Source organism: Rhinolophus sinicus, chromosome 3 (genome assembly GCF_057876585.1).
Source record: "Rhinolophus sinicus isolate RSI-liver-muscle chromosome 3, RSI-T2T, whole genome shotgun sequence".
Lineage (NCBI taxonomy): Eukaryota > Metazoa > Chordata > Mammalia > Chiroptera > Rhinolophidae > Rhinolophus > Rhinolophus sinicus.
In genome coordinates this window covers 32754246-32774629 of record NC_142503.1, presented here as the reverse complement: position 1 = coordinate 32774629, position 20384 = coordinate 32754246, and the positions used below count along the sequence as shown (strand labels likewise).

Here is a 20384-nt window from a genome sequence, read left to right as displayed (position 1 = left end):
TTCTATTATCTCTCTGTTCACAGGCCACGTCTTTATAAAGTTTTGGGTGGGGTCTTCCCTGACATCCTAGCCTGCACACACCCTTCTTCTAACTCCCCTGATATTCATCATTTGCGTCTCTTGTTATGGTATACTACCTCCAAATGTTACTCAGCTATTCTCATGTGTAAGTTTTGACCTGATAGCAGCATCGTTACCCCTTCCTCCACCTGGCTGATCTCACTCCCTACCCTATCCCTTTAGCTCACTCAGCCGGACTCCTGGTTCTTCTTAAACACACTCTGACCTCAGGCTTCCTGTATTTGTTCCCTGTGCATGCAATAACTCGTTTCCCAGAGAGTGTCATGTTCATTCTCACTGCTTTCTTATTTCGGTATCAAAAACATCAACCTATCAGTGCTACCTTTTCTTACTACCTGTGGTAGCCAGGGACTCCCAATGGTCTCCATCTCCTTTTATTCATGCCTTTGTGTGGTCCCCTTTTCTTCAGTGAGGGCAGGACCTATGATTTTGAACTACTAGAATTGAAGATTCAAAACATAGAATCAAGTGTCATAAGATATCACCTCTGCAATTACATTACATACTATTGTAACTTTCATCTTGTTAGCAGAGCTCTCTCTTGTTGGCTTTGATAAAGCAAAAGGGCCCACATGGCAAGAAACTGAGGGCAGCTTTTAGTTGAACGCCAACAAGGAACTGAGGCACTCAGTCCAACATCCCAGGAGAAAGTTAATTCTCCCAGCAATCAAAGTGCGCAGAAGTGGATCCTTCCTTGGTTAAGCATTCGGATGAGACCTCAGCCCTGATTGACACTTTGACTGCAGCTTGTGAGAGACCTTGAAGCAAAGGAACCCAGTGATGCCATGCCCAAGTTCCTGACCCCACAGAAATTGTGAGATAATAGATAAATATTATATTACCACTACATATGTGGTAATTTGTTATCTTACCACGTGTCTGGCATTCTCTGTCCCCCAAATTGGCTGTATTTTAATAGAGCATCACTATCTCATATGTTATATATTGATTTTCATTTGTCTTCCTCCCTTATTAGAATCTGTAGGGGAAGATCTAAGTTTTGTAGAGAAAAGCTTCTACAATTTGTGGGAGAGTGGCTTTTTAAGGGAAAACATTACAAAATTGTGAAACAAATTCAGGTATAAAATGAAATACTCATTTAGAATGAGAAAAGCAGTTCTAGCAAGTTACTTATTTTTGAAAGCTGACAAATAAAAAAAATTAACATACATTTTATTGATTGCCTGGCACACTTCTGTTATACCTTTTTCCTACAGTTTTCGGCTTTGTATCTTGATCATGTTTCCACTTGATAACTTTATAAAATTGTGTTCTCTAAAAATATTCAATTTTTAAATTGATTTTTAAAATTATTATTTATAGTTAAGAAAAGTTCTTGTCATTTTCATAACTTCTTATTTGTAATGTCATGCAAGTATTTAGGATTGTTTATCATTATCATACAGGAGCTACAATATTGCAAGGCCTCTCAAGTTTTCTTTTATAGAGATTAATCCAGAAAGTCTTTGAATTGATGTTTATCAACCAGTTTGTTGTTGATATCTTTGTTGAAGCATGTTATGTTAGGGCACAAAAAAGACAGTGATCTTAACTTTTGTATATTTAGAAAAAATATCAGGCCATGTGAACACATGGGAAGGGCCCTGCACAGTGAGGGTCCCTGAAGTTTAAACGTCACTTGTTTTATGGTAAATATGCTTTCGTCTCTAAGAGCATATTTTGTTCACTGCTATATTCCCCAGTACTTGGACCAGTGACTAGCACACAGTTGTGGATCAATACTAACCAATGGAATTAACATATAGACTGCAGATTGTTTCACTTTTCCACCTAAAAATAAGTTGTGCATATATTGGGAAATTAATAAAGACCAGTTTAGTTAATATATAAACACTCAGAATTCTGGACTGGTTCAAAGGAAGATGCTTGAATTCAGGCTATGAAAAGACATATAGATAGATGGATTAAAAGATAGATTAATAAATATGCATTAAAATATGCATGCAAATCTTATTTTTTATTTAGAATTTTAGAGAACATTTAACTTTGCTTTTTACCTAGCTATAGAAAAATCCTAAAAAGAAGACTGACTGCATTTTGGGGTGATGGGATGGAAAAAGTATACCAGTGCTAAAAGTAAAAGCATTTTTCTTAACTGAAAAATCTACATATTGGGCAAAACCAATAGCATATTAGAGTGCCTAAGGATAGTTCTGTGACCTTGGGCAAGTTCTTCATCCTATATAAGCCACTGCTTTCTCATCTGTGAAACAGACAGTATATACATGCTTACCTCATTGTGATCAGACAATGCACATAAAACTCTCAACCCAATGCCTAGCAATTGAAGACACTTAATAAAGACTGTTTTAGTTTCTGGGTTTTCTTTTTTTTTTTTTACTATTAATATCATTATGTGTTACTGACAATAGCATATTTTTTGAGAAATTTTAAAAGGCATATCACTTGTAACATGAAAAACATATCCTGGATAAATGTCCACTTGTTTCTGAGAAGTGCTGTATAATGGATAGCAGGATGACATGTTGCTACATTTCGCTGAGGCATACTCAAAGTGCACCACAAAAGCCAAGCAAACATTATCAGTCCATGGATCCTCCAGGAAGCCACATAAGCAGGAAGTTGGGTTACTCAGACCCTGACTTTGAAACTAAGAAAATAGACTTCAAAACTCTAAAGTGTAGCTAATCATTACCCAGAATATGTATGACAACAGAAAATAGTCATAGGTCACATTAGATCATCTGAACACATACATAACCACAGGAAATCATTTTCAATAGCATGCTCTCCATGCTGAAAGTATAACAATGCAGAAATAATGTAGAGAGCTCTCCCCTCTTTTATAAAAAAACAGGCAACTAAACTTAGAAATTATAGGCCCTTTGGAAATGACCACATATTGTACACAGATTTAAGCTCTATAATATCTGGCGTATGGCTATAGTGCTTAACAAAAAAAGAAAGTAGTATAAAACCAAAAGCACAAAATGACCCTTACAACTAACTGCTTTTGAAAAATTGTAATATAGTAACATTCCCCTTGCATTCATTAAGAAAGAAAAGTGCCATTTTTCTTTAAAAGTCTTTGTTTTGAGTGTCAAATTTTATGTTAAGTAAGGACCTAGGTGTTATCATTCTTCTCCACAATTGATGTTAGAAATGGAAAGTACAGCTCCTGGAGGGGTTGCCTTGAATTCTCATGGAATTCTGCAATTCCCAGTGTCTAACACTCTACTGCCGTATGATAGGCATGCCATAAATGTCCCTTTAAAAAATGAATGATAAAAACAGATGACTATCAAGTTTATGGATTTAAAAAAAAATAACATTACATATACTTTTACTGTGTGCAAACTACTTTTGCATTCATAATCCCATTTGATTCTCCCAATGGCCCAGTAAGGCAGGCAATAGTTTGCTTGTGACTTATCCAAAGCCACCCAGAAAAATGGTATTTAATTTATTCTTCAGAGCTGGAGTTTTCCCATGACATTATGAACATTAAATATGTTTAATATATGTTTGTTTAGTGTAGTGGTTCTCAAATGGGGACTATTTTGTCCCTTGGGGGCATTTGGTAATGTCTGGACACATTCTTGTTTGTTACACTGTATGTGTAGGGGTGGCTACTGGCATCTAGTGGATGGAGCCCAGTGATGTCTCTCAACATCCTACAATGCACAGGACAGCTCCTGCAGCCACCTCCCTGACACCCTGTCTCCAGAAATAATGATCTGGCCCCAAATGTCAATAATGCCAACATTGAACAACTCTGATCTAAGCAATGCACAGTCTTGTAAGTACCAGTAAGTTGATTAAGTTACTGGGGTGCTTTTAAAACATGTCTGGGAATTACTTGACCAGTCTTCCCATCAAGAGGCGGAGGAAATCTTCTCCCCAAGAATCTAGGTGGGACTTTGTGATTCTTTTGATGAACAGATGCAGTTGCATGATTTCTGAGTCTAGGTTAGAAAAGGCCATGCAGGAGAAACACCTGATGAGACCTCATGAAAAGAAAGAACCTCCTCCACTCTGATGGTAACCACACGAGAGGCTCTGACCAGAACTGCCCAGCCAAACTATTCTTAAAGATCTACTTCAAAAACCATGAGAGATAACAAATGATGGTTACTATTTTAAACCACTAAGTTTTAGGGTGATTGGTTCCATGGCAATAGCTAATCAGAAAAATCTCCACATTTGGTTACTTAGAATCAAGTCTTCTGGCAAATATCTTCTCTCTTCCCCTAAAGGGTTCTAACCCATGGAAATATGGAAATTTTAACTATACTAGAAGATTGCCACTCCTCAAGTGAAAATGGACTATAGTCAGCCTGTGGGAAATAGGTGACAAAGGGAAGTTTGTCAAAGAGATTTTGAGAAGAAATTTGGAAGGGACATCTTGTAATGATGGCTAGCGCACTGCACGTTGGAGTCCTTGGCTTCTGTCCTTTCCAAAGCTGGTTATTATAAAAATGAGGTATTTACTAGATGATCCCTTGGGGTTTTTTCTAGGTCTAAATTCTAAAACATCCTAATGTACACATATTTTTTAAAAGATAGGAATTTTTAAAATTGCAACATAAAAAAATACCCCGATGAACAGAAATAATGAGAATTAAAATATGAAGCGCCACTTTACATCCATCAAATGACAAAAAGCTTAAAAACTACAAGTAAATTAAAATCTTCTCTTGGTGAAATTGATAAATTCACACATTACTGATGACTAAACTGTTCAATATGCAACAAGAGCTAAAAAATACATAATCTTTGACCCAGTAATGCCTCTTCTGGAAATTGTCCAAAGGAAGAAAAAAAAAAAGAAAAAGAAAAAGAAAAAGCTTCTTGTACAATGATATTTATAGTAACCTTATTTACAGTAGGAAGAAAAAACCCACAGGAAACAACCTAAATACCCAACAATGGGATAATAGTTAACCATGACATGGCCGGATGCATTAATGTAAACTTATAAATATAAAGCTCATGTGGAAAAGTATATCCAAAGGCATCAAGTGAAAACAAGTAAATCACTTATTTTCATATAAATGGTCAGTACATACATATGAAAAAATCACATTTATACTTATATCAAAAGAAAAAATATAAATATTTTTCTGTTAAAATGAATATTTAGCATGTCATTTTTCTATTAAAATATTCAAAATTCTGTTTTATAAAGAAAAGCTTCTATAAATTGAAATTACTAATCAAGTTTAGTATTTCAATGGACATATTTACCTCATAATTATATGAATTCTAGTTTTAACATTTTTTTTTTTTAACCAATCATTTTCTGGGCACTTACTATATGCTAGGTCGTGGGAATATGATGATAAATAAGATGGGAGGTGATCTTAAAGAGTCTTCATTAGAAGAGAGAGTCAAGCTGAAGATGCTATTTTATGAGAATAGAAAAGGGCTCAGAATAGGAAAAGGGGCAAAAGATGTCTGCACTGTCCTAATACTTCAGTTCCCCTTGTTACTTGTAAATAAAGTTATCCTAGTTACCTAGTTAGACATTTCAAGACAAAGGAGAAACATTTCAAAAGCAAACAAACTTTGTCAAAGTGAAAAAAATAATCTACTAAAGGAATATTTTAGCAAATTCAGAGAAACCTGCAAATAGAGAGGTTTTTGCATATACTAACTGGAAAGAACTAGGAAGTTTTCAGCTTGGCATTCATTCAAAAAGTGTGTCTTCAATCTGCGTTCCAGTAGCTGTCATACATGTCTCGTGCATTCATCATCATTCGACAAAATTCAACTTGGAGCAAGCGAAGAAGACATGTCTTCTCGGAGTTTGCAAACTGTACGAGTTAGAGCCGAGTAAACAGATGATTGAAATCGAAGGTGACAACTGCTATGAAAGGGTCGATGGGAGGAGGACACCTAGACTGGATTAGGGGTTGGGAAGACTTCCTGGGTGCTTGAGCCTCAAAGAAATTGAGACTTAAATGATGTGCAGGATAGGAATCAGAAGTTAAATTGTATTTCAGAGAGAGAACACGGACAAAGGGAAGAGATCATGAGACTGCACTCTTAAAAAGGGCTAAAGTCATATCTCACTTGAGCCATAGCAAAAAACAAATAAACAAATTAATTAATTAAATAATTAATAATAATAATAAAATGACCCTAATGTATTAAAGTCTGATTGTTTGGGGCCAAAATTAAATAGAGTAATAATAAAGAGATTTCTTAATTATTATGTGCTATGATCTGAATGCTTATGTCCCATGAAACTCATGTAGAAATCCTAACCCCCAAAGATGATGGTATTAGGAAGTGGGGCCTTTGGGAGGTGCTTAGCCTTCATCCTCGTGAATGGGATTAGTGCCTTATAAAAGAGGCTCCAGAGAGACCCCTAGCCCCTTCCACCATATGAGGGCATACAAAAAGGCACTGCCAGCTAGGAACCAGGAAGAGGGCTCTCACCAGCAGGCGACCATGCTGGCGCTTAGATCTTGGACTTCCCAGCCTCTGTAATTGTTGGAAATAGATTTCGGTTGGTTATAAATCACCCAGCCTATGGTAATTTGTTACAGCAGCTGGAATGGACTAAAACACTGTGACATTTACATAAATTATTTATTTAATCATCTTTCAATTTTGCATTAAGACTTTTTTTTTTTAATTCGGGCTATTTATTACATTTTTACGCTGAAAGGAAAATAAAGGTCACATTAAAGTATCCTGATTGCCAAGGCTAAGTTTTTCCTTTTTCCCCCCTAGGGAACTATGTTAGTAAGTATACAGAAAACTATGTCAATTATTCTGAAATATTTATTTTTATGCGCTAGCATTCAAAATATGGTTCTGAAAAGGTTATACAGTCCAGAAGGTTCAGTGCTCATATTCTAACAAGCATCCAAGTAGCTATTTGATTAAAGGAATTGAGGGTATCTGGTAAACAATTTGGAATAGAGTTATCTGACTGAATGAACCAGAAGCCAGCTTGTATTCAGTCTGCATTTCTACATGGTATCCATGGAAATAAGGTCAGGCCCGCACAAAGACACACAAAGGCCACCTTCAAACGAATCAGGGAGAATGACAACTGCCAATGTTCAAGGCATCCACGGGCGCAATAGCTTTGCTCATGCTTTTCAAAACACAATGAAATAACCTCTCACACGGACAATACAGTGTCCGCCACTTTTTACTTCCACTGCTCTATTAATCTTATTTTTATACAGAAAGCTTTTCCGTGATCAGGAGTTACGTATGGCTTCTGTCATAAAAACTGTCTCTAGTCACTTTAAACTAAGAAAGAATTGTAGCCACCCTTTCAGAACATAGAATAATAATACAGGAATCTTCACTGACAAAACTGCACAATTTCTATGAATTGTGGGCAATAGAACAGACAACTCTCTCAAAGGAAAAACATATATTTGAAAATTGACTGTCCCAATACTCTATGGACCTGAAAATATTAGCTAAATATGCAGTTCGAATTTATACTTAGTATATGTCATTTATATGTACTATGAGAGTCAGCAGGTACAGACTGGATAAAACACTTGAATATAAGCACTTTGAACTAATTATAACTTTAACAAAATTAAGAATAGACATTTTTTTTCTAATTTACATGATTAATTAAAAATGTTTTAAAATGCTTTGAAAACACCACTGAGCTACACAGAATAAAAGGCTTTAATGTTTACAAACAACCTTTCAAAACCAACAATAATTCCCTGCTGCATGGGACTGTGTCTTCTCAAAATACTACTTTGAGGCTCTTCATCATACTGGATAGAAATAAAGAATTAAAAGCTTAACTGGAGAAACATAAATCTACAGCTGTAAAAGAACCTTTTTTTTAGGAAATCTAACTAAAGCACTGATATTAACTCTACTACCAGAACTGGAATATTGTAATATATAATACACACCCTAAGAAGGGCACTAAACTTATTAATTACAAGTACTTTAGTGTGGTAAATATGTTCTAAAACAAACAAGTACACAACAGCTCTCTTATCAATCAAGCAGCCACATCAGCAGGTGGGAGGTGCCTATTTCCATAGCTCCTTCCCTCTTTGCATGCCTTGGTCAGCTAGCTTCCCCTTTCTCTCATCAGTTAATATGCCCTCCACTTCATAACCCAGAACCTACTTTGCCTTCCTTCATATGATCATCGGTGGCTTCTCATCTGTTGCCAGAGCTGTTGTTGTGGGTTGTCCACTTTCCCTCCTCTCCCTTTTCTCTGATAGTACCGTTCAGATAGACATCTTGCTCCTCCTCTGCCCCCAGTTTCTCTTCTGTTAGGGACCCTGCCACATACAGATGCCTCAATGTGTAGGAGCCTGACTCAGAGAAACTATGCTATCCGGCAGCACATGACCTAATTCCTGGAACAGTCAGTTTGCCCTTAGAAGGTCACGTCTCTGATAAGTAAAGCCCCTTCCTCATTCCGCTCTCTCCTTCCTCATTCACTCCCCGCCCAGTTTACCCTAACCCATATAATCTTGTAGCTACAATAAAAAATTTGAGGCTTGATCAGAACTTTGTCTTGCCTCCATTTCTTCGCGCCTCCTATTTTCTCTTTTCAGGGTGTCTCCCTTCGGTCCCTGTTGAATGCCCCGCTGGTCGGGGCATCAATGGAATTTGCAAAGATTATAAGTGTATCCTGCAGTTCCAAAAGTAACAGAAGTGAAAAAAAAATCTCTCATTATAGTAATTTCTATGCAAGTCTTTCTCGTGTTCATTAAAAGCAGTTGCTTCCATCTCATCCCTCTAGTCACTCTCTCCTCTTTCTTACTGCCAAACTTGATGACACCATGTACATTTCCTCACCTGCCGTTTACTCCTCAGCCCAGTCCATCTGGTTTCTACCTTTTTTATTCCACGGAGACTGCGCTGGACAAGGCTGTCCGGCTTGCTTGACTTCTAGGAAGAAGTCGAACCTAGTGACCAACTCTTCCTTTTCAAAACATTTCTATGCTGCCCCACTTCCCACACTCTTCTTTCTGCTGCTGTAGCTGCTCCTTCTCTCTCCCTTGGCATCCCTTCGAGGTAGTCCTTTGGGCACTGGCTTTGCCGAGTCTCGCTTTGCCTGACTCATCAATGCCATGGCTTCTGTACTCTCTAGATGCCTGTGACTCTTAAATCTCTATCCCCATCTTGCTCTCTCTCCTGTTGCTACCACCACTATAACTATCTACTAAGTGGATGTATACACCTGAAAGTTTCAAATTCAACCTGTCAGCATGAATGGATCATTGTTTTTGTCTAACTTGCCTTCCTTCAGCACCTCGTGTCAACAAATAGCACTCCATTGAGTTGTCCCCATCAGACACCTAGGCTTCAGTCATATGTTCTCCCTCTCATGCTGCTACCATAATAAATCAATCACCAAACCCTGTCCATTCTTCCTTAACATCTTTCAAATCTGTCCCCTGCTATCTTTCCCTACTGCCACTGTTGGAGTGCTTGCCACCATCATCTCTCAATTGGCACACTAAACTGAAAAAACCAGAACCAATGCTTTTCTAAGTGGTCTTGGTGCTTTCAGTCTGGTCTCTCCATTAAACCCACCAACCTCCCTGCCCCCAGAGTGATCTTCCTAAGGAGCCAATCTGATTATGTCACTCTCTTGCTTAAGGCCCTTCAAAACCTTCCCATTGTCCTCAGGATAAAATCCAGGCCCCTTACCATGGTTTACAAGGCCCTTCATGGTTGGGTGCCGACTAACCTCTCAGCTTTAACTCGCTGTGAATAACGTGTTTTGGGCATAATGACCTTCTTCCTTCCCATTCAAGCATCTAAAACATATGACCCAGGAACTAGGAGACTAGGTCCTACTCCTGGGCATGTTACTCTCTATCTCATACCACCATGTTATCACTCACAGCCGTTTAAAAAGCCGAGAACTGGACTCTGAGCTCTTGGATGCCTTTCACAGCAGATCTGAATTGTAATGCTTCTTTTCTGCCCCCATGAAGATTTCTCTGGGGGCCTGATACTTAAAAATCACTGTGTCACAGTGATTTTTCTCCATCCTCTGAACTCAACATTTAGTTCTGTGCCACGCATTTAACAATAAATTATATGCTACCATATGACATCTATTATGTTGCAGAAAGGTTACATCTCTGTTATAAGCATAGACAATACACCAAAACAAAAACACATAATTAAATTTTAAATTACATGCGAGTTTTTTTTAAGACATCAAGAGGTATGATGACTCTAAATTTCAATAATTCAGAAACTCAAAGACAATATAAAGGACCTGCTCTCTTTCTGTCTTTCTACTAAGCCAGTGTATTGGCTTTATCCTGATGCTAGCTGACATCATGGTTGCAAGATGCCTACACCTGCCCCAAGCTTCACATCTAGATATGACCATGTTTCTTAACCAGTGTCTCTCTTAGGAATGAACAATTCCTTCCCCACTGTCCCTGAGCAGATCTCCCTACATATCTCTTTGGCCAAAGTTGCATTACATGCCCACGTCTAATGCGACACTGGTGAGGGGTATGGGACCACCAGGCCTGCCTCAGTCCTATCACACTTCGACGTCCCCTGGATCTCCTAGTTGTACAGAGAAGTGGGGTAACCCAGTAAGTGGACTTCCGTCAGAAAGGAGGATGGCACGGTCTGGAGCTGGTTAGGCCCCCTGCAGGGGCTGAGACAGTGTCCATCCGTCATACTTGAACTTGTTTTTCAAATAAGAATATGACTTCTCTGGACCATGTTTCAAGTTTTCCATGGTTTCACATTGGGCCTAGCCCATGGCCTTACATAAAGCAGTTACTGCATACAAATATGATCAAATCTAGTTTTATGGAATGCACTGTAGCCAGATCAACAAAGTACCTATGGATCATCTAGGATTCACTTTCTTACAGAGCATCTATTGATGTCTCAGGATTTGTGGTATGAAGATTCTTCTCTTTAGAGAGCCATTCCTTTGTGTGTGTATGTCCAGGTATTTCATTAGTTAGAAATGAAAAACAAAACAAAACAAAAAAAACACCCCCACAAAACCCTCCACATCGTTAACGTGATGATTAGAGTGACAGCCACCCATGGTTCTTTCTCTTTTATGCAGTACTGAAGCTTTCACTAAGATCTCAAGTTAAGCAGGGCTGATAGTACAGACTAAAGCTTGGACTTCAGTGGTAACATTTACGTGTCAGGATGAGACTTTTGGTCCCAAATATTTTCCCCATGCTTCCTGAAATTCTTTATTTTTGACACACTGAATGAATGTGTGTCTTTATTTTGCTGAATATCTAAAATTCCATCATTAGAAGCTCATCTCTTCACATTAACAGACTTTTCCCTTTTAATATGCCCAAGGCTGTTAGCACATTAAGAGCAGTCATCACCCACGTTAGAGGGAATTCATTCAAAATGACTCATTCACTGACTCTTGGTGTTGAAATCTACCTGTCTTGGTGGTCATCTCACAACAAGGTGGTGCAGGCAACACTGGAATTTTAATTTGTTAGGAAAGAGGAGGTACAGTGCTAATATTTAAGCAGTTACTTCCAAACCTGTCTGTACATCAGACACATATGAGTAATTGTTTTTAAATACTAAAACCTGAGCTCTAATCCACAAATTTAAATCGGCTTGTGAACCAGTTATTTAAGACAGCAAAGCTTAGTGGAGGTTGCGCAATGGTAGCTGGAGAGCCATGGGGTTACTTTATCAGAGGGTGGCCTAAGGCTGTTGAGGGGCTGAGGATGAGGGCCGAGAGGGAGATTAGGTGGGTCCCAGCCATGAGAGGTTGCCTCAAACTTTCTTTTTTATTGTAAAAGAAAAACTTCCCTACTCTACAATTTTGCTTGGGGTTGTCTCTTGTAACACAGAACACAGAGCAATGGGATGAGAGAAAAGGAGGGAAAGCATCAGGCAGAGAAGTCAAAGGGAATAGTCTGGAAAATACGCTAACACTAAATGTGTGGTATAGTCAGGTGCAGTCAGAACACAGAGGGGTGTGCACAGATGTACATACATGACTTTGAGGGTGTGTGTATAGTGTGCATGCATAAGTGTATTGTGTGTGCTTGTAAGAGTGTACAGGAGGAGTGTGGCAGAGAAAAGGCTGAATAGGTAGGCTGCAGCCAGATGGCAAAGGACTTTTTCTGACATGCCAAGAAATTTATCCTTGTGAGATGGGGAGGCACCAAATGTTTGAAGCAAGGGAGTGATTGGATACAGATAAGTGTTTAGAAAAATAACATTGGTGACAATGAGGAGACTGGACTGGAGGGATAAGAGACAAAAACAGGAAAACTAATTTGAAAACTATAATAGCTCAGATACTAAAAACAACAACAAAAAAACCCAAAACAAACAAACAAACAAAAACGCTTAAACTGGGTGGTAGCACAAGTTGCATGAGTTGGGAGGAGAATGGACAGAAGTTGGAGACTGGCTGTGAGGTTGAAAACAAGGAAAAGATTCCTGGTGTCGTGTTTTCATGAGAATGCTGCCATTAAGCAACAATAGACAAGGTAAGAGAAAATTCTGGAGGACGAGTATTGACTTCAGTTGAGGACATGTTGAGTTTGATGTGATTATACAACATTCAGGTGAAATATTGGTAGTGGACGGAAACACTAACCCGGAAGTCAGGGAGAAGTCTGGTTGGAGATAGGACTTGAGCTGGAACTAGCTCAGTCAGAGTTGGTAGAATGAGGAGGAAGATGACCCAGGATGACACTCTGCAAACACCAACAAGGACTAGGCCGAACACAGGAGCCTGTGAAGGAGACTAAGAAAGAGCAGCCAGGAAGATAAGAGAAAAAACAGAGAGAACAGAAGCCAGAAGTGGAGGGTATTTCAGGAGGAAAGAGCTGCCAAATTACATGTTAAAAGGAGGAATTGCTAACTATGAGAGAAATTAAAATATTTACAGCCTAAGGGGAAATGAGGGAGAAGATTTGAATTTATTCATTAAAGAGGGGGTGACTCTGGGGCAGGGTACCAGAGATAGTGAGAGAAGAAACCTAGAAACCAGGGGGAAGGACTACCCTTGGGTTGGCAACACAATAGAAAAATGTAAGTGAGGTTGTGCATTTAAAAATTACATTTCCCTGGCCTCTGCAGACCTGTTATTTAGTTTCTGGATTATCTAGGCCTCTTATGGTCTTTCTTTTCCATCCTCAACCGCTAATTACCATTTCAATGATTGCAAGCACTTAAACAAAGGAATGACCATTGAGAGGTAATGGAACTAAACTATGAGCACAACTTTTTTCTTAAAAACCCAAGAGAAGGTTTATGGAAAGTGAATTTGAATCTAAGTGTTAAAATGAGATTTGAGGTTTTTAAGTTTCTGCAGTGTTTGGCTTGTATGCTAGAGAGGATGCGAGATATATAAACACACACATCTCTCTAACATTTTAATTTGAGATATTTATATTACACAATTGTACATGGATACAACTTATAAACAACCATATATGTGTGTATAGTAATATGAATCCTCAAAAGCTTTATACACATAGGGTAATGCCACACAAAATTTCAGCTATCACTGACCTGACAGAAATATTGTAAATAACATAAATATCAATTATTTATGTTAATCTTGGATATTCATGGTACCAAAAAAATGATGCTGCTTCCCGAAGAACCTTGACTGACATCACAAATGGCAAAGCTTTCTTATGATCATCCTAAATGAAGAGGAAACCTGTTCCTTGAGTATGCAAATAAATGGAGCAGGAGGAAGAAGTAACAATACAAAATATTTTTACATGTGTCATTTTAAATCACCTCTGCTTGCTCTCACTGAGTTGTCCTTATGAACTAACTCCAGGTTGAAATCTCTGTACTTGACTTCATGCCTTAAAGCAATACATTCCACTAAAGTATTTCTCACTGCTGTTTGAAAAACAAGCCTGAACACTTCGAAGAAAAGAAAATGATGTTATGTTTCCATAGCTTCTGTTAATAATGGGCAATTAAAAAGAGATGAAAAGCTTGGAATTAAATGTCTATTAGTCTTGGGAAGGTTGTGGTATTCCAGGGCGATTTTCAATGTGAATCCAACTTTGTATGAAACCCCTAGGTTATGGTTGATGGCCCCTCAAATCACTCTTGGGGGCCCAGCAGAGAGTATCTGTGAAGCAACAGTGTTAGACAGAAAATCTAATGATGCCTACTGCTGCTAGGGGTGGGAATGGTGGGGCTATTTCTCTGTTCTCTGTGACCTGGAAAACATGCTACATGGTCATCTGGATTAGGTTTCTTCCACAATAAAGAATAGTGACTGGCTAAGTGCCTCAAAGGAGGACAGTTTAGGACACATTTATCTTCTTTGTAAAAACATTTGAAAATCAGAGACCATGTTTTTGTTTTGATGGCTGTTTAAACTACAAAATACAAATGCCACTCCCACTCACCAAGGAAACTAAGGTTCTTAAAGTAGCTACACGTGAGGCCCAGGGTAAGGTCTGGAGAAAGTCTTCTTGATGCCCAGTGGTGGCACAGCAGCTGGGCTCCCCAGCTTCATTCCCCCACTCAGCACAAAAGAAGTCAGGTGACGGGTGGGCCCCCCTCTCACCGTCCTGCAGCTGGAGCTGCTGCTCGGTTCTCTTGTTGTGGCGGCCAAGATCAAGAAAGTGGAAAGAACTTTTCCTGGCCTGGGTTTACATTCGTTGAACAGACGACGTTACAACAATAAGAGGAAGGCAGAAAGAAAGGAAGAGTTCCCCTCTGCCAAGTATTTAAGAGGCGCTTGGTTTTTCTATGTCCCCTATGGCAAGAAACATCAGTGCTGCATCCTGAAGAAAAGAGGGCGTTATTCACACCCTTGGACTGAACAAACAGCACCTGGGCCTCCTGCGCTTCTGCATAGCCATAGCCACCAGGCTCTGAGGAGGTGCAGGCTGCTGCCCAGAACCGGATTCCCGGGACCCACTGAACTGGTGCGGGTCTGGCACGGCACCTGCATAAGCCAGGCTGCAGGATTCCTGAACCCCGGGACACCCACTCGTCTCCACTCTCCACACATGTGTGCGGGTGCGTGTGTGCCTAAAACCAAAGCTCGCATTGAGGTGACTTTAAAGAGTGCTTAACAGATAGAGTGAGACATGCCTTAATGGGGACACCAAGGTGGGGGAGAGTGGGGTTGGGGAGTCTCTCTCCATCTGGCTCCGGATGGCTGAGAGCCAGGGTCCACGTGAACCAGAGCGGAGACGCCGGCTGCCTGCGTCCTGGTCCACCATAACCCCTCCCGCCTTCCCTCGGGACCCGCGCAGGTCTCCCCTGCAGCCAATGCGGAGCGAACTCCTCGCTTACCTTGACTGAGCACTAATACCAGTCGCAGCGGCGCGCCCCCTGTCCGTCTGGGCCGCATCTTGACACTGCCCTGGAGACTGGAGCTGCTCTGGGATTGCAGAGGAACCCTAGAACCCAGAGACTAAAGAAACCGTTCCGAGGGCTTCTCTCCTTCCCCGGGTGAGAGCAGGGACAAGTTGGCTGGCAGCTCCTGAGGCGCCAAGGCCCGCCCCCGCCCGCCCCTCGGCCTCGGCAACCGCCGGATCTGCCCCGGCCCCGCCCCGCCGAGCCTCAGCCCTGCAGCCCGTGGGCTACACCTGAGCTCCTTCACACCCACGGAAGCCGCACCTTAATCTTTCAAACCGAGCCCTGGAGGCCTGGAAGCCGTGGGAATGGGGACGGCGCGCCTGGCGATTGTCCCTGGACGGGACTTGCCCCGCACTTCCGACGGGCACTACCCAGCCCCTGACAGCCTGACGCCCGCCTGCGTGGAGAACCCTGGCCCTCCTGCAGCCCTTTGTGGCTCCCGGGTCCTGGCAGGGATGGGAGGGCCAGGGGAGCCGCGAGCCCTAAGCTACAGCTCTTAGGGGCTCCGCGGTGCGTGGCTTTCTCTGCCTTTTCCAAGTGGGTGGAGAAACGGACAAAAATAGGAGCAGAATGACCAGGTTAGAAACTAACTCATCAGGAAAGATCTGCTCACAAGTTATGATTATCCGAGGTGATATTTAAGCCAGACGTGCTGCAAGAGTGTGGTGTGTGTGTGTGTGTGTGTGTGTGTGTGTGTGTGTGTGTGTGTGATATAAATCCTCATTCATTCGTCTCCTCCAAGAGAATAAGGAGCTGATTTGTCTACTAAGTTTAAGCGATTTACAACAAGACGCCAACAGAGAAGAAAGCCCATTTATGAACTTGTGACTCTTCCTCTTTTTCTGTATTACACGGTGACCATTTCCCCCCATCATTTCAGTCTTATGTCTGGAAAGAGAACATTCTATAATCATATCTGAGATTTTTACGTACCGATCTAGGAAACAGGATATTCAGTTTTCTTTAAATCTGATTTTTCTACCCACAAATTCCCATTATATTGCTGAAACCAGAATTTGTTCAGTGACTACTTTTGTGAAGTAATCAAATGTTTCGATAAATTAAATCTAAGGAGTTATTAGTCTAATCATCATTATCACCATTCCAAATCTTTGTGGAGCTGGTACTACAGTATAAGCAGAATAGAATGATTAGAATACTGTCACCAGAAAGCAAAGTGGTTCAAGGTGGGAAGGACTTAAATGGCAAAAATCAAAGCTCCCTTTACCATAGTTAGGGCTGGAGTCTTAAAGTTTTAAAGTATTAAATTGGGGGGTGGCAGGATGGCTCAGGGGGCCATTGCCCGTTCGATTCCCATGTGGGCCAGTGAGCTGCACCCTCCACAACTAGATTGAAGGACAGCGACTTGGAGCTGATGGGCCCTGGAGAAACACTGTTCCCCAATAAAACATTTTTAAAAAGTATTAAATTGGTATACATCAAATGCTACTGCTTATAATTATGACTATAAACTCAATACTTTTAAATTCAAAATGTATAGCCCCCGGTTCTTATCTGTTTTCTCTTCTGTCACTGACTAACTACTTACTAATCCTAACAACACTTGAAGGCCTTTTTTCCTGACCTGCCTATGGTACTCACCTGCTTACTAAGACTCCAGATATCACCTGTGATCTCTTAGGTGGCCGCTCACTAACCCTGACACCCAACCTTGACTCTCTTCATAGACTTCTTGTGGGAAACCAGCCAGGTTTCAGAGAGATGAATATCTGTCTGTTTCCTTTTGACTCACTGAAATGTGAGTAAGTGTTTGGAACAGACCCTTGTTTGGGAGACAGGGTAGTTCCCTTCACGTAAGGCAGGAATTTGTGCTTTGTCTTTGGGTGCTGAAAAGGAAAATGGACTCTTCTTGCTTTTGTGCTCAGAACTGGACAAATTAACATTTTGCTGGCATGAGGTACAGAATAAATCACAAGTTATATTTTTCCAGAGCAGGCAAAAATTTTAAATTTCAAGAAACAAAGAGCCAACTCCTGCTCCACGTTAATTTTAAGAGTGTAAAAGCTTCCTGAGACGAAACAGTGAGAACTCCTGCCTTAAAATTCCTAGCAACTATCCTATCTAGGTGTAATTGTGCTGGACTCCACATTCTGAGGAGGAAATAAGATTAAGGGAGGGCTTCTTAAACTCTTTGGTCTCAGGAGCCCTTTACACTCTTAAAACTGAGGATCCCATGGATGAATGTATTAAAATGTGACATATATATGTACATATATATATATATATATGTACATATATATATATATATATATATACACACACACACATATATATATATGTATATATATATATATACACACACACATATACCAGGGGTGCCTAAAAAAATGTATACAAGTGGACACTTTGGTCAATGTTGCTCAAGCAGTAGTTCATTGTAATCAGAAGCGTCTGGATGCTGATGGTAACCACTTTGCACACCTATTGTAATTGCAGAAGTGAAACGTGACTTTTTTGTTGTTGGTATATATTGAGTATTACTATTTTAATAGGTTTTTCTTTCTTAAAATGTGCATACATTTTTTGGCACCCTCTGTATATGTATGTATAATATTATTCAGCCATAAAAAAGAAGGAAATTCCTCCATTTGCGATCACATGAATGACCTGGAAGACTTTATGCTAAGTGAAATAAGCCAGATAGAGAAAGACAGATACTATGTGATCTCCTTACGCATGGAATCTAAAAAAGTCAAATCATAGTACAGAGACTAGAATGATGGCTACCAGGGCCTGGGGGCAAGGAAAATAGGGAGATGTTGGTCTTAGGGTACAAACTTTCAGTTATACGACGAATAAGCTCTGGGAATCAAATGTGCTGCATGGTGACTATAGTTAATAATACTGTATTGTATACTTGAAATTTGCTAAGAGAGTAAATCTTAAGGGTTCTCATCACACTTATATAGACACACAAAGTCACTATGTGAAATGATGGATATATTAAATAGCTCAACTTTGGTAGTCATTTCAAATTGTATACAAATATCAAAACATAACTTTGTACATTTTAAATATATATACTTTGTAACTGTCAGTTACATCTTAAAGCTGGAAAAAATATTGAGGACCCCAAAGAATTTCTGTTTATGTGGATTATTTCTACCAATAGTCACCACATAAGAAGTTGAAACAGATAAATTTTCCAACATTTATATGTTAATTCATTTTAAAATAATAATGAGGCTATTGAATTTTAACACAAATAACATATTTTATGAAAAATAACTATATTTCCCAAAATAAAAAAAATTCATGAGAATTGCATTATTTTATGTATTTGCCAATCTTTTTAATATCTGGCTTAACAATAAACACTTGGATTCTCATATCTGCTTCTGCATTCCATTTGTTGTGATATGCAGTTTCAGTGAAATTATATGAATTAATCACATAGATATGTAGTTGGAAAAACAGGACATAATTGTGGATCTCTGTACCCACCCACCAGAATCTTAAGAGTTTGTATAGAGGTCTTCACAGGGTTCAGACATGTACACCATCCAGATGGGATCAGGAACACACTACTCTCTCAAGGCTGAGTTCTTGAAGTAGCTTCTAGTGTGGGAACAGTGGGCAGAAGGTAGATTCCAAAGGCAAGGGAGGGAGTGAGGAGCCTCTGATTGCGAGTGCCCAGCTGTGAGTTAATCAGCAATTATGTATTCTCGATGACCTCCTCCAACGTGTAGTGCAGTAAAATTAATATGGCCTATTGAGCACTTTCAATAGACTTTTACCCATGCAAGATTTTGTCCCATCAGGCATTGGTTACTTGGAATGTATTGGTTCACCGAGTTATGCACCTCTTCCGACTATCGACACATTTCATGACACAATATCAAAAAAATCATACCATTAACTATCTCATCAGAAAAGCCTTTCCATATTGGGAAACTGGCAAACTCATGCTGGTAGATATACATTTTCCAAAATTTTAATTTTCATAGAAAGTTTGAATTTTATTATTGTCAACACATACTATCAATTGTTTTGTTTGAAATGAAAGGCCTGCTTTATTCATTCTTGAGAAATGTCTGTCAAATATATCACAGTTCTCTTTCTAAAATGCACGATTGATCTGTTGAAAATCTTTCCAAGTCTATAGAATAAAGTTCAAGCACTTTAATGTTTAAACTCCCAATTGAATCCCAATCTGACTCTGCAGCCTCTCTCACCATTCCTCCCTCCTGTACTTTGGCCATATTTACCTATTTGCTGACCTGTCTCCCATTCTTCTTTGCTAAGCCCTCAGCTATTGTTCTGCCTAGAATGGCTTTCTCCCTTTCCTCCATTTCTTAATGTTCTACTTTGAGGCTCCAATTGAATTTTATGTTACCTGCCATCCTTTCCCATCCCTTTTATTCAGAACCAATTTTTCTTTTTTTCTTGGCTTCTGACTCCCTTGGTTAAAAACAACAACAACAACAACAAAAAACCCCAAAACCCCTTTCCTTTGGATGTATTATAGTGCAACCTGAATGGAATTGTATATGTATACTCCACCTTCTTATTTAAATGCTGGCTCTCTGAAATCATATATATTTATATCAGAAGAGTTTAGTCTTATACCTGGCAAATAAGTTTCTAAAAAAACTTCCTAAATTGAAATGAATTTCCTCATAGTTCCATATTCTTCTCCCTACGGTAGTGAAGGTGAAATTCCGTATAAGTCCTGGAAAATTTGAAATGAAGTAACTAGTGACTCCTCAAACGTTACTCAGTAAATCCACTATAAGACTGAGTGGTGCTCAGAGTCCACTGAGCTTGAATCATACACAGGCCTCCAGGCACTGGTTGAGTTGCATAATGTCAAAAATAAAAAAGAAACTTGCAACTTAAAAACAAAAAAAACCCAATAAACGAAAGTAAAATAATTAATTCTATGTTCTCCAGCTCCCTACTCATCAATACTCCTACGCATTTTACTCATACTTCTATACCAGCACTACTAAGGT

General features: G+C 39.6%; 1 protein-coding gene across 1 annotated transcript in view; it reads right to left on the bottom strand.

The window, feature by feature from the left end:
• Positions 1–15549, bottom strand: part of ITGA2 (integrin subunit alpha 2) — an 87727-nt gene extending 72178 nt beyond the window's left edge. The window contains exon 1 of the mRNA XM_019736238.3: positions 15343–15549. Coding sequence (XP_019591797.3) covers positions 15343–15400 — 58 coding nt within the window. The 5' untranslated portion in view covers positions 15401–15549. The remainder of the gene's footprint in view (positions 1–15342) is intronic.
• Positions 15550–20384: the final 4835 nt, after the last annotated feature.